The 15,543-nt window shown below is 37.7% G+C and overlaps 1 protein-coding gene across 1 annotated transcript in view; it reads right to left on the reverse strand.

Annotated features, from left to right (window-relative positions):
* Positions 1 to 15,543, reverse strand: part of USP32 (ubiquitin specific peptidase 32) — a 193,204-nt gene that overhangs the window by 130,447 nt on the left and 47,214 nt on the right. Inside the window, exon 2 of the mRNA XM_034640660.1 lies at positions 1,606 to 1,745. Coding sequence (XP_034496551.1) covers positions 1,606 to 1,745 — 140 coding nt within the window. The remainder of the gene's footprint in view (positions 1 to 1,605; positions 1,746 to 15,543) is intronic.

The following is a 15,543-nucleotide window of genomic DNA, read 5'->3' on the forward strand; positions in this document are numbered from 1 at the left end:
CAGCCAGCGAGAGAGGGAACACAAGCAGGGGGAGTGGGAGAGGAAGAAGCAGGCTCATAGCAGAGGAGCCTGATGTGGGGCTCGATCCCATAATGCTGGGATCATGCCCTGAGCCGAAGGCAGACGCTTAACCGCTGTGCCACCCAGGCGCCCCGCAAATCATGTATCTTATAAGGGACTTGTATCTAGAATATATAAACTCTTTTTTTTTTTTTTAAAGATTTTATTTATTTATTTGACAGAGATAGTGACAGCCAGTGAGAGAGGAAACACAAGCAGGGGGAGTAGGAGAGGAAGAAGCAGGCTCATAGCAGAGGAGCCTGATGTGGGGCTATCCCATAACGCCGGGATCACGCCCTGAGCCGAAGGCAGACGCTTAACCGTTGTGCCACCCAGGCGCCCCTAGAATATATAAACTCTTATAACATCTTTATATATGGTCCAAAGAGACAACTGAGATATTCTGACTTAATTTTTTCCCAGTACCATGAATTACATTGAGACTGACAGTTTTGACTTTAAGAAAGGAGGTGAAGGGAGACACGGGCTGAAGGTAGTATATATTTGAATTCGGAATATTTTAATTATTATGGACTCAGAGGACCCTTCTTCAACTGCTAACTTATATATGTCATAAATTGCTAGTTATATCCTAAAATAAAATAAATTCTAAAATGTTATATACAAGCACTTAAGACAAAAAGATTGAAAGAAATAGGAAGATGAACTCACACTGAAACAGAAAACCCAATAAATAGTATTAAGAAGAAACTCTGTCATAAATCTGAAACAATGGCAGGGTATATAATTGTACAAAAAAATACATTTAAGAGAATTAATGCAACACATATCTCCACAAAAAAAAGATAAAAATTAAAAATGTAAACTCTATATTATGTAAACCATAGGTTCAAAAGCACACAACCTGTGTTAGAAACAGAAACTGTCACTAATTAAGAGTGGTGAATTACGATTCTTTGTAATATACTAAGCTTAAAATTCCTGTAATTTTCAGTGTTTTATTAACATTTTCAGTGTTTTATTCTCACTTCACATTTGGAATGACATAATGCATATCTGCGTATATAGCTATAAAATCGTTAACTTACTATTTTTAGAAAGGATACATTTATATCAACTTAGGACATTTTCTCTCTCCCTAAAATTTTTAGTAGAAATTAAATAAGTCTTTACAGGTTCCAATAAACTAGTGTTTAATTTACAATATTTAATTTATAGAATTAATTTAATTAGGTTTTGCTATATGGAAAGTTTTCTTTAAAACAAAATTTGTAAAACATACTCCAAACATAAAATGTATATGTCAGAGTGATGAAGCTTATAAGAATAAGAAGTCAGTCATACAAATGGTCCCATGGTTACAGTCAGTGACTATTAAAGCTCAGAAGTATAAAAGCAGCAGAACTGTAGATCTGTGTTACTCCCACTTGGCCTCTAAAAACACAGCCATATTGACATCTAAAACAAGACCTATTTACCTACTCAGCAAGAAAAATAACTGTGGGGAAGATTACATCCATTAAGACCAGAAAGCTCTTCAAGAATTCAGACTGGTGGATAACCATCTCAAAGGAAAACCTAGAATATAAAGATTACCTCAGCAACTTTTGGAGGCACTCCATCCCCAAGCACTTCCCTGATGAAGCAGTGCTGGCCCATATAGTATGAGAGTCCACAGGTCCTTTTAAAGGCATCTTTCAGTCGTTTCAGCTCTACATCTGTAACTGCAAATTGGAAATTGAAGAGGGTAAGAAACCAGAAGAGAAAAGAAGTCTTTCATAATCTTCATTTTTTAAAAATAAGTGTTAGCAAGGAAGTGGAGAAAGGGAACCCTTGTGCATTGTTGGTGAGAATGTAAATTGGTGAAGCCACAGTGGAACATTTTGGAGGTTCCTCAAAAAATTAAAAACAGAGGGGCGCCTGGGTGGCACAGTGGTTAAGCGTCTGCCTTCGGCTCAGGGCGTGATCCCAGCGTTATGGGATCGAGCCCCACATCAGGCTCCTCCGCTATGAGCCTGCTTCTTCCTCTCCCACTCCCCCTGCTTGTGTTCCCTCTCTCGCTGGCTGTCTCTCTCTGTCAAATAAATAAATAAAATCTTTAAAAAAAAAAAATTAAAAACAGAAATGCCATGTGATTCAGCAGTCTACTTCTGAGTATTCCTCCCCCCTCACACACACTTCTGAGCATTTATCCAAAGAAAACAAAAACACTAATTTCAAAAGACAGATGCACCCTATGTTCACTGCAGCATTATGTACAATAGCCAAATTATGGAAGCAACCTAAGTGTCCATTAATAGATAAATGGGTATGGGGCACCTGCATGGCTCAGTTAAGCGGCCAACTCTTGTTGGGCTCTGTGCTCAGTGTGGAGTCTGCTTGAGATTCTCTTTCTTCATCTGCCTCTGCCTCTCCCTCCACTGACACTTGCGTGCTCACACTCTCTCCCTCTCAAAATGAATAAATAAAATCTTAAAAAAATAGATGAATGGATAAAGATATATATATGTACATGTACATATACATATATACAAACACACACATACATATGTATGTAATACAGAGTATTACTCAGAGACAAAAAAGAACAAAATCTTGCCATTTGCAACAACTTGGATGGACCTAGAGGGTATTATTCTAAGTGAAATAAGTCTGACAGGGAAAGACAAATACTGTATGATTTCACTTATATGTGGAATCTAAAAAACAAAACAAAACGGAAACAGACTCATAAATACAACTCTGGTGAATGCCAGAGGAGAGACAGATAAGGGGATGGATAAAATAGGTGAAGGGGATAAAGAGGTACAAACTTCCAGTTATAAAGTAAATAAGTCATGGAGATGTAAAGAGCAGCACTGGGAATATAGTCAATAATATTGTATTAACCCTGTATGGTGGCAGATGACAACCATTTCATAATGTCTATAAATGTTGAATCACTATGTTATATATCTGAAACTAATATTATATTGTATGCCAACTATACTTCAACTTCCTTTGGGATAAAAATTATATTATTTGTACTCCTTGAGCACTTATCTATCCATGTGGAGGACAGTCCCCAAGTCAGGCTTAGATCTTGTCATCATTTACAAAGAAAGTAATCTATAAATTATTCTAACACCCTAATATTTTTAGACACCCACTATTAAAAAAAATTATCAAGTCATTACTTTAGGCATTTTGAAGACTTTTTTTTCACCAATGAGAACAATGTCTGTCTATAAAGGACAAGAAAAATACTCTTTAATATTATGCAAGGGTCATAACGGAGGCACAGAAAAGGTACCTTTACCCCAAGGAAAGAGAAGATTCTGAACGGAGAGGATGATCAAGGGTCATAACGGAGGCACAGAAAAGGTACCTTTACCCCAAGGAAAGAGAAGATTCTGAACGGAGAGGATGATTACATAAAAATCTAAAGGCTAACCAAAGCAAAAGAGACAAGGGCATGCCAGGCAGAGATGACAATTACAAAGTACAATGATGAACACAGAGTATGGAACTGTACGCTACCAGAAGAAAATAAACAAGGCGGGGAGTGGTAAATGATAAACCCAGGGTGGCAGTCATTTATTTGACCAAGTCACAGTAATTTTGTTCTGTTATAATAAGGAAGGGATATAGTCAGACACAATTCAGGTACAAATTCCAAGCAGAGAGGAAAGAGGACACAGTCAGAAACAATTCAGACAGTCCATTCTACCAGTACTGTAGAGAAGCAAAAAGTAGACTAATATAAGAAGAAAAGGAGAAGCTAAATCTGGGAAATGTCTACAAAGAAAAGTCAGAACTTAGAGCCTGACTAAGAAGCAATCTAGCATAATATTCAGGATTCTAGTCAGGGAAAATTGGAAGTATGGTATTATCATGTAGAAAGGGAATGTAAGAAAAAGATAAGTGAGGAAGAAAAGATGATAAACGTCAGTAAGGATATCCTGTATACGAAAAACCTTGGGGAAATTCAGTGGGTTTTTACAATTATGAGTGTTAAGCTTAGGAGGGGTTTGAGGAGAGTCATCAGCACATAGGTGGCAATTAAAACCATAAATAAGAAGAACAATGAGTCAGAGAGGAACTGTAAGAAACCAATGCTAACAGGATCTGCAAACAAAGAATAAATACTCTAAGAATACTGATAAGGAACAGTTAGATCAGGGAAAACAAGAAAGCAGTCTCATCATTCAAGTACTACTGACATGCTTCTTGCCACAGCTAAGTAATTACTGTCTTATTTAATATTTTTCTTTCAATCAAGTCATTTTTTTGTATTTTAGCCTCATCTCATGCAATAGAATTCATGAAATCTCAGCTTTGATGTGTTGTGTGTGTATACAAATATAATAAATATATGGCTATTAAAAAAAAAAAAAAAAGAAAAAGAAAGCATAGTCTCCAAAGGACAGGAAAAAGGGACTGGTCTACAATCTCACATAAGGCAGAAAGGACCAACAAGACTGAAGAGTCCCCGGTACGTATATTATCATTCAAAAAATGTTTGTAGTAGGGAAAGAAACATGGGTTTGACAATTTGTAGGGCAATGATTAAACAATAAGAACCAATACTTGAATAAGAAGCTAGAGAAAACTGTGAATACTACATGCTTAATTCATTAAAAACTGGAATCATATTATTAACATCCTCAATATGCTCATTTTTTTCCTTATAAGAATGCAAAAGTGAGGGGTGCCTGGGTGGCTCAGTTGGTTAGGTATTGGACTCTTGATTTCAGCGTGGGTCATGGTCTTGGGGTCATGAAATCAGGCCCCGTGTCAGGTGGAGGCTGCTTGAGATTCTCTTCCTCTCCCTCTGCCCCACCCCTGACAAGTGTGCTCTCTCTTTAAAAAAAAAAAAAAAAAAAAGAGAGAGAATGCAAAAGTGAAAAAAAGAACAAAGTTCATCTCATAAACTATAGTAATGGAAAAGAAATTACTTCAGCTACTGGAATACATAGTTCTTCAAGATGTCTAATTTTCATTAACAGCTTTACTCAGAAATTAGAATGTTCATAGTCCAGTGGAAGAGACAAGAAAATCAATCATTGGGGTATAAAATGATAATCTCTTATACTGTTGGTTACAGATGATTTAAAGGACTGTTTGATAATATGTTTAAAAAACAGCAGTCTGATGACTAATGATCTTATTCGTTTATAACATGAGAAAATGTATGCAATAAGCTTTTTAAATCATTAATAAGGAGTAAATGATGTCCATCAACGCAGGACAGATAGAATAAGTTACTGTATAGGCTTGAAATAGAGTATCAGACACTAAAATACTGCCGCAGATCCATACTAACTGAAAATAAACAGCACTTTTATTTATTCAAAATAAAGACTAACAATGGGCTCATCTGTAGACAAGGAGTACCTACATAAAAGTGTTCTCTTTTGTACAACTGAAACTTTGAAAACTTTAAAAATAAAAATTTAGGAGGACTGCAATCCCAGCTGGGCCATTCCTTTATCTTTGGAGCCTTCTATAAGACGGCAGTTTGAAGAGTACATACCTTATAGGGTGGTTGGGAGGATTCTGTTTACTAACGCAAAGTGCTCAGAACAGTGCCCGAGTTATAGAAAGCTATTGAAATGTTATTTATTGTGGCTGTCATCATCATATCCGTGAGATGAGAATAGTCTCCTATAACTGTTGTGAGAATAACACGAAATATAATGAAATTATACCTTAATACTTCCCTTATATGTCTTCACATAGTTTTGTTTAAACTAAGGTGCCTAATGAATATGAAGCATATAAAGCTCAGGTCTAGTACATCCAAACATTCAATAAATGGTAAATATTTTAAAAATTAAATAACAAAAATAAAATAAAAATTTAGGCAGATGGAAAATGGACTAGAATCAAGCCTGGTAAATTTTAAAGTAGGAAAACATTAATGTAGTTACTTTAGCTTTAGAAAGAAAAAATTTCAGGTAAAAAACGGAAAACTGGACACATTAAAAAAATGTGCCCTTCAACAGGTGACTGGATTAAGAAGCTGTGGTCCATATATACAATGGAATATTACTCAGCTATCAGAAAGAACGAATTCTCAACATTCGCTGCAACATGGACGGCACTGGAGGAGATAATGCTAAGCGAAATAAGTCAAGCAGAGAAAGACAATTATCATATGATTTCTCTCATCTATGGAACATAAGAACTAGGATGATCGGTAGGGGAAGAAAGGGATAAAGAAAAGGGGGGTAATCAGAAGGGGGAATGAAACATGAGAGACTATGGACTCTGAGAAACAAACTGAAGACTTCAGAGGGGAGGGGGTGGGGGAATGGGATAGACTGGTGATGGGTAGTAAGGAGGGCACGTATTGCATGGTGCACTGGGTGTTATACGCAACTAATGAAGCATCGAACTTTACATTGGAATCCGGGGATGTACTGTATGGTGATTAACATAATATAATTTAAAAAATCATTAAAAAAATTTTTAAAAAAACCCGGAAAACTGGACACATTAAAAAAATTTTTTTTAATTTATTTATTTGTCAGAGAGCGGGAGAACACAAGCAGGGGGAGCAGCAGGCAGAGGAAGCAGCAGGCTCCCCGCTGAGCAGGGGCCCTGACACATAACTCGATCCCAGGACCCTGGGATCAGGACCTGGGCCAGAGACAAACACTTAACTGACTGAGCCATGCAGGCATCCCTGAACACATTTTTTTAAAAATCTCTTCTCTTGGTGTAGCTGGGTGGTTCAATTAACTGCCTGACTCTTGATTTCAGCTCAGGTCATGATCTCAGGGTCATAAGAGTGAGCCCCACATGGGGCTCCATGTTCAGAGTAGATCCTGCTTGGGATTCTCTCCCTCTCCCTCTGCCCTTCCCCCTGCTCACACTAGTGCTCTCTCTTTCTCTCAAATAACTCTTCAAAAAAAAAAATCTTCTCTCTCTCTAGACTTCACTAAAATTATAGCAAGAATAAAAAAGGATATAAACTCACAAGGTCAAAGAGAAGAGAAAACTGAAAACCTGAAAGTCAAATTCTTCTGGTGACCATTAAGTGTCTGGAGGAGTGGTGATTGACCTAAACAGACCAAAGAACTGAAACCTAAGCACCAGCAGTTGAGAAATACAAACAAGAAGCAAACCAACTTACCTATTTTACCCTATCCAGAGCACCCAAAAAAGGTTCAGGAACTGATGGTACCAATTACCACCAAAGGTGGGCAGGGGCGGGGGTTGGTGGTAAAAGGTGGGCATAAAGAGAGACTGACTGGTTGGAAGTCTATATGAAAAGTGGTTAGACCCTCAGGTCTAACCTTGAAGCATGATGCAGTCAGGCACCAGCCACCACTTACTTTCACATAAACCTTTTAGACGTACATATATATTAAAAGAACAGAGATACATTCTCTGGAGAATATGAGGTAGAAAGGCTCCATACATGGAAACACCAGGTTTAGCTGAGAGCTGTAAGAATAATGAGGTATGAAAAAAGGTAAAGATTAAGTGAGCATTTGTATCCACTGTCCTACTGAGACATATGTTATCACCTAGGCAGAATAAACAGGATTCTTCCTCAAAGAAAAGTAAATAATAGCAGAATAAATGCCTACTGCTACTGACATGGAGTGAGAGGAGACTCTCTATTCCCCCCTTAAAATGGCTGGGTTCCCAACTAACTACCCAACAAGAAAATCCACAAGTCAACAAGTGATATATTCAAACACATAAGTCTTTCAATCAATCTTTTTAATGCACACTTTTAAAAATAAATGGGCAGTTTGGCAGTTCTTACAAAGTTGGGCATATACTTACTTACCCTATGACCCAGCAATTCTATTCCTTGTTATTCACCCAAGAGAAATGAAAATACTGTACAGAAATATACATAGGAGTTGTATTAATAATAGTCAAAACACTAGAAACAACTCTTTTGTCCATGCAAAGACAAATAAAAAAATATGATATAGCCATACAATGGAATAGTATTTTGCAATAAAAATTAAGAAACTGATTCATGCCACAACATAAATGAATCTCAAAAATGATACTGAGCAAAAGAAACCAGACACAAAAGAACATATACTGTATGACTGCATTATATGAAAGTCTTAAAGAGGCAAAACTAGCTATGGTGACAAAGACAGTGGTTGACCAGTGGTGGAGTGAAGGGTTTATGGGTAGAAATGTACGGAACAGACTGCAAAGAGGGAGGAGGGAACTCTTCTGAGGTGATGGAAATGTTTTATATAGTTGCCTGGGGTGGCGATTACACAAGAGAATACATTTGTCAAAACTAATTAAACTGAATACTTAAAATCTGTGCACTTTATTGTATGTAAATTATATTTCAATAAAGTGGACCTTTAAAAAAATGAATGAACAAAGAACACCAAATATTGAGGAAGATTCCAACAAGGAAGGTACCAAAACAAATAGGGGTTAGCACGGTGTACAGAAATAATGAAGAAAGAAGGAAAAAAATACTAAAACCTCCAAATACTCCTAGAGAAGGATAAAAAGAAAATTACATCCAAATAAGTACTATAAAACACAGTAATGAGAAACGAACAATAACCTCTTGGACCCTTTCCCAGCCAGCTGTAAGAGAATGTTCTACATCAAAATAAGGGGATAAACAAAAGAAAGAAAAGCGATCTAGGAAACACGGACTCTAGCATGAGAGAGGTAAAGGACCCAGGCTGATTATGATATGACATCCCAGGATGACAGCTACTCAGTAGCACCAGAGGACAGGACCAGATTAAGAAAGAAGGGCTCCAGGAAAAAAAAGAAGAGCAGGACGGTAAACCAAGTGATGCATCAACCACAGTGGAGAAACAGCTTTAAGAGGTATTTCACCTTCAAAAAATAAATCTCAAGGACTAGTTTTACTTCAGGTTTTTCTTAACAACCTAAAAAAGAGGAGAAGCATTTCAAAGTACAGTCGACCCTTGAACAATACAGGCTTGAACTGCGTGGGTCCACTTATACTAAGTGGACTTTTTTCAATAAAGACATTGAAAAATTTTTTAAAGATTTGCAATTTGAAAAAACAGATGAACTGTATAGCCTATAAATATCAAAAAAATTGAAAGGTATGTCATGAATGCATGAAATATATGTAGATGCTTCTCTATTTTATCATTTACTACCATAAAATACACAAAATTTATTAGAAAAAAGTTAAAATTTATCAAAACTTACACCCACTTACAGACCGTACATGGTGCCATTCCAATCAAGAGAAATGTAAACAATTGTAAAGATGCAGTATTAAATCATAACTGCATAAAATTAACTGTAGTACGTACTGTTCGATTGTTAATAATTTCGTAGCCACCTCCTGTTGCTATTACAGTGAGCTCAAGTGTCAGATGTCTGCTTAAAATGCTGTATGATGTTAATCATTTCTGCGTGAACAGTTCATCTCTCCAGTAAATTGCATATCACAGTAAAAAGTGATCTCTCCTGGTTCTCACGTATTTTTTATCACATTTAGTGCAAAACCATAGCCTTGAATAACACCAGGGGACCCATAGGAAGTGTCACTAGTGATGCTGGAAGTGCTCCCAAGCAGCAGAGAAAAGTCATAACATTATAAGAAAAAGCTCAATTGCTTGATATGTGCCACAGACTGAGGTGTGCAGCTGCGGCTGCCCACTATTTCAAGATAAATGAATCCACTGTAAGGACCATTATTTAACAAAAAAAAAAAAAGGAAATTCATGAAGCCATCACCACATCTGTGCCAGCAGGAGTGAAAACCTTGTACTTCTTGTGAAATACCTTTTTATCTTGTACTGAAAAGGCAGCTTTTATGTGGGTGCAGGTTGTTAATAAGAAAGGCGTACCTGTAGATTCTAATATGATTCAAGAAAAATCAAAGTCATCAGATGACAACTTGCAGCAAAAGGAAGATGAAGGATCTAAAGCAAGCTGAAGAATTTAATGTCCACAAAGGATGGTTTGAGAATTTTAAAAAGAGGTTTGCCTTAAAACACGTCAACAAGAAAAGCAGCTTCTGCTGACCAAGAGGCAGCAGATGAACTCCCAGACACCATTTAGAAAATCACTGAGAAGGATATCTGCCTGAGCAAGTTTTTAATGCAGATATAAGTGTCCTATCCTGCGAAAAAAATGCCACAAAGAACAGTTATTAGCCCTTAAGGGGGGAAAAAAAGAACATTTATTAGTAAGGAAGAGAAGCAAGCACCAGGATTTAAGGTAGGAAGAGAGAGACTAACTATACTGTTTTGTACAAATGCAGCTGGGTTCATGATCAGGACTGCCCTTATCTCTAAAGTTGCTAACACCTGATCCTTGAAGGGGAAGGTAAACATCAGCTGCCAGTCATTGGGTTGTACAACAAGAAGTCTGTAGACGAGAACCCGCTTTCTAAATTGGTTCCGTCAATGCTCTGTCCCTAATAGTCGGAAGTACCTCGCCAGTAAGGGTCTACTTTTTAAAGTTCTTTTGATTCTCATCCTTATTAAATTTTGAACACTGGACCCTGTAGCCAGGACTGCTATTGCTGCTGCTCCTGACAACTGGACAACACTACTGCCACTCATACCACCTGTGCCAAATGCGTTCTGCACAGTTCCAGCCTCTGTATCACTGTGTCCTGAGTCAAAGTCTGGCACTGAGTGGTGGAGCCATAAGCAGCCATGTCCAACTGCAAGAATGTCTGGGAAATTGGGTCTTCCCCACTAATGGATGGAGGTGGTCCCCACCCCTATCAAGACTCTTAAAAAAAAAAAAAAAGACTCTTTAAGCGTGAAATCCCTTTACGTAGGAAAAGGGGTACAAATTCTGGGGGTGGACATTGTGGTTGAGGAATGGAAAAACAATGACAAATTTCAATTTTTGGAGCACTGACCTCAGACTAGAACTTTATCTGGTACACTGTAGGCACTCAAATTTGCTTAGATGAATGAGTGACTACTAAATCACAGTTTTCAAATGAAAAAATACTTTTGATATTGAACAATGCCCCTGGCCACCCAGAACCCCATAAGTGCAACAACAATGGTGTCAAAGTGATCTACTTGCCCCAAACACAATGTCTCTAATTCAACCTCTAGATCAGGGGGTCAGGTCATAAGGAGCCTTAAAGCTCACATGTGGTACTCTATGGAAAGGACTGTCAATACTATGGAAGAGAACCCCAATAAGAGAGAACATCATGAGAGTCTGGAAAGGTTAAACCACTGAAGATGCCATCATCTTTACAGAAAAAGCAGTGAAAGCCATCAAAGCCTGAAACAGTAAATTCCTGCTGGGGAAAAATGTGTCCAAATGTTACGCATGCCTTCACAAGATTTACAACAGAGCCAATCAAGGAAAACACGAAAGAGATTGTAGATATGGTGGGGGAGGGGGAAGGTGGGAGATAGTTTCAAGATAGGGATCTTGGAGAAATTCAAGAGCTAACAGACACCATATCAGAATGCAGAACTTGATGGAGACAACACGATGGAGATAACTTTCCAAACCAGTGCCAGATGATGAGAAAGAAGATATAAAAGCAGCACCAGAAAACAAATTGACATTAGACAATTTAACAGAAGGATTTAAATTAGTCAAGACTGTTTTGAATTCTTTTATGACCTGGACCCTTCTATGATACAGGCACTGAAACTAAAGCAAATGGTGGAAGAAGGATTGGTACCATATCATGCTGACATCTCTATATGACGTTTTTAAAAAAATGAAAGAGCAAAAAAGTCAGGCAGAAATTACAATGTATTTCCATAAAGTTATACCAAGTGTGCCTGCCTTTTCTGCCTCCTCTTCCACTTCCTCCACCTCCTCTGCCTCTGCCACCCCTGAGACAACAAGACAACCCCTCCTCTTCCTCCTCCTCAGCCAACTCAATATGAAGACAATGAGGAAGACCTTTATAACAATCCACTTCTACTTAATGAACAGTAAATAATTATATGTCAAAGTTAAGCTTATCTCTTGCATATGTGTGTCTTTGTGTGAAAATCTAGTAACTGTATGGCAAGAACTGAAGATGTTTTTGTGTCATATCATCTGACTATTCATCATGTAGAACACCGTGTGCAAAACTCAGATGGAAGTGGATAGCCTATCTTTATGTATGCATAAAGTTAATGATATTTCATATAAAAACAATAATGTGTAAGTTTTCTTACTGTTTTAAAATTTTTCTTTCAAAGAACTATGTTGCTGGTACAGTATGCCTCTCATAATTGGAGACACTGCATTATCAGACTATGATCACAGGTATTTTTTTTAAATATGACAATGTATTATGAAAATGACTAATGTATGCCATGAAAACTGTATAGTGATTCATTCATTAGAATGAATTCATTAGATTAGGCTACTGTGAAACAACTGGATCAATAACACCAGGCTACCACAAAGCAATCATAGTGCTGCTGCTTCATTATCAATGCATGAATTGTTAAGCCTATAAATAAATATGAATTTCTTTTTCACATTATCTTCTCATTTTTGATGCCTAATGCTAGTAGTACATGTAACATCAACAACGTTTTGTATTATATATGAAAATACTGATGCAGGTACTCACAGATGATTCATCTTGTAAACATACGACACAAACTTGGGATATCAATAAAAATAGTACACTGCTGTAAATGTATTTCCTCTTCCTTGTGATTCTTAACAACATTTCTCTAGCTTACTTTAAGAATACAGTATATAATATACATAACATACAAGATATGTCTTCATTGACTGTTTATGTAATCAGTAAAGCTTCCAGTCAACAGCATGCTAGTTATTGTTAAGATTTGGGGGACTCAAGGGCACCTGGCTGGCTCAGTCGGTAGAGGATGCAACTCTTGATCTCGGGGTCGTGAGTTTAAGTCTCATGTTGGGCCAAGAGATTACTTAAAAAAAAAATTTTTTTTTCCAGGAATCAAAAGTTTTATGTGAATTTCTGACTGCCCAGGGGGTTGGTGCCCCTAACCCCTAAGGGGCAAGGGTCTACTGTACACCTGTAACATTCTGTCATGAGAGTTAAGAAACCACCCAGAATCTTACTGAAAGCTATATGGACAGAACTATAATCCCTCCTCAAACCGGAAGTGTGAACAGAAGACAACAACAAGGAAACACCAAAGGTAAAGAAAGTAGGGCTAAATTTTTTTTCTCATATCAAAACAGATTCTCAGGGAAAATTAACACAAATCTCATCCAACAAAAAGCCCTGGTGACTTCAAGATATCTCAGTTTTTAAAATATTCAACTGGGGGCGCCTGGGTGGCACAGTCGTTAAGCATCTGCCTTTGGCTCAGGGCGTGATCCCGGCGTTCTGGGGTCGAGCCCCACATCAGGATCCTCCACTAGGAGACTGCTTCTTCCTCTCCCACTCCCCTTGCTTGTGTTCCCTCTCTCGCTGTCTCTCTCTCTGTCAAATAAATAAATAAAATCTTTAAAAAAATAAAATAAGATAAAATATTCAACTGGTAAGAATTAGCAATGCACAATCAAATATCAAGTTCTGGTAAGAAAAAGAAAGTACTTGATAATCACTTTCTGATTGTAGCACAGAAGTAAAAGCAATTACACAGCAAGGGCCAATACTGGACCAGAGATAAACAAAGTTTATGATATTCACTACTGAAACAGAATCCTTCCAGTAAGACCATCCTGAAATGCAAAACATAAAAATTAAAATATTACAAGTTACTGAGCCCTTACTTATCATATGCCCAAATACTGTGCTATGCAATGTGGAACACAAACCTAATAATAATCAACTCTACCCTCAAGGAATTCAGGGCTAAGAGACAGACTCATGAATAAATAATGACAATATAGTAAATGTAAAAGACATAGCCGGACTCAGAGGAAGAACACCTAAAAAGAGAAGAAGAGTGCTCTAAAACTACATTACTAAATACAACTTACAGCAAAACAGACAACTAGCTGTATCTAGTGATTACTTCCATATACTTTCTATAAATGTCTCCGTATTGTGAATTCTTCCTACATTTGATCATGTATAGCATGACATTCTAAAAACCTATCTGACCTATAATAAACCTAATATAGCAACTTATCAACCTAAACAACCTAATCACTAGTTATAATCATGTTTTTAAGAGAAAATTGTAGTATTCTGTGATAAGATTTACAGGTTATACCAACTGACTGGGACTGATGTGGCCGGACTTGAGTTAGTTGTGATGAGAAGGAGAACACATAACTAACTTCTGGAATTCCACATGTGCTCTCAGGCCATCAACCTCCTCATCTAGATGGGAAAATGAAAAGCCCTCAGACATAGACAATAGGGCTAGCCACAGATTTGTGCTTCCTGGATACCCCCCCCCATCCCAGATTTTCCCATCCTTTCTCATCATTTGGTATTCTGACTAGGCAAAGGCAACGGTGTACTTTGGTGAGCTAAAGGGAGGATGGTGAATTCACTCCAGGCAGCAGTCTAGGTCCTGCTGAAGGACTACATATTCAGGGCAGTGGGTGCTAAGGAGAAACCTGTGCTTCTTCAATACTCTCCACTATTTCTGAACCACATTTCATCTGATCCTTTACCAACACTATCAATACAAATTATCCAAAATAAATGAAATTACATGCATAATTCCAACTGAAAAGGCCAGAAACATTAGACATCTCCCTCACACCTGACTATTCTCAGATCTGACACTGGAAAGAAATGCTTTATGAATAAAAATATTCTGTGGCTCCTTTGCTAAGGAATAAAAAGTTCAAGCATACAGGAATTACTGGAGATAGTAAAGAATAATAGTGCAAAGCTCAAAAACTGAAATACCTACAGGGAGGAGGAGGGCAACCTAAGTGACAAAGTGGTCCAGGTGGGGTATGTGGAACCTTAGAGAGCACATATCCTTCTACAGGGGGTAGCTGCTACTAAGTTCCAGGCATTTGTTACAACGTAGCAACAAGGAAACCAAGAATACAGTGTGTGTGTGTGTGTGTGTGTGTGTGTGTGTGTGTGTGTGTGTGTGTGAGAGAGAGAGAGAGAGAGAGAGAGAGAGAGAGAGAGAGAGAGAGAGAGAGAGACACGGAAACCTCTCTACTTTAAAAGCACTGGCAACTAATTTTTTTAAAAATTTAAACAACATGCAGTCTCAATATGTCCAGCCAGCTGCCAGGTTAACAACCTCTGGCCATTGGTTAAGGGCACAAACAAAATATACATGTGTTTAAATTGAACAAAGTCACTTACTAGCTTTGAGAACACGGGCAAGTTACTAAAGATCTGTGCTTACTCTTCTGTAAAATGGATATATATGTGGACTTGACAAAGATGGGAAAATAAAAGATGCTCAATAAATGACAGTCTGGGAGGAGGGGGGAGGGGATTTCTAGTAGTAATGAGGGCGTACCCTGTTCATTTTCTATTCCTAACTCAGGAGAAAACTGTGAAAATGAGGACTGGAAAAAGGAGATAAAAAGCCAAACAAACAATAATACATATTTCTGCTCTACCCTCTTTCCTCCTTACCTACAGACCAGTATTACCAATCCCAGCCAACTCAGCTACCACCTAACACTGGAACAAAG

The sequence above is a fragment of the Ailuropoda melanoleuca genome, chromosome 13 (genome assembly GCF_002007445.2).
Source record: "Ailuropoda melanoleuca isolate Jingjing chromosome 13, ASM200744v2, whole genome shotgun sequence".
In the NCBI taxonomy this organism is placed as follows: domain Eukaryota; kingdom Metazoa; phylum Chordata; class Mammalia; order Carnivora; family Ursidae; genus Ailuropoda; species Ailuropoda melanoleuca.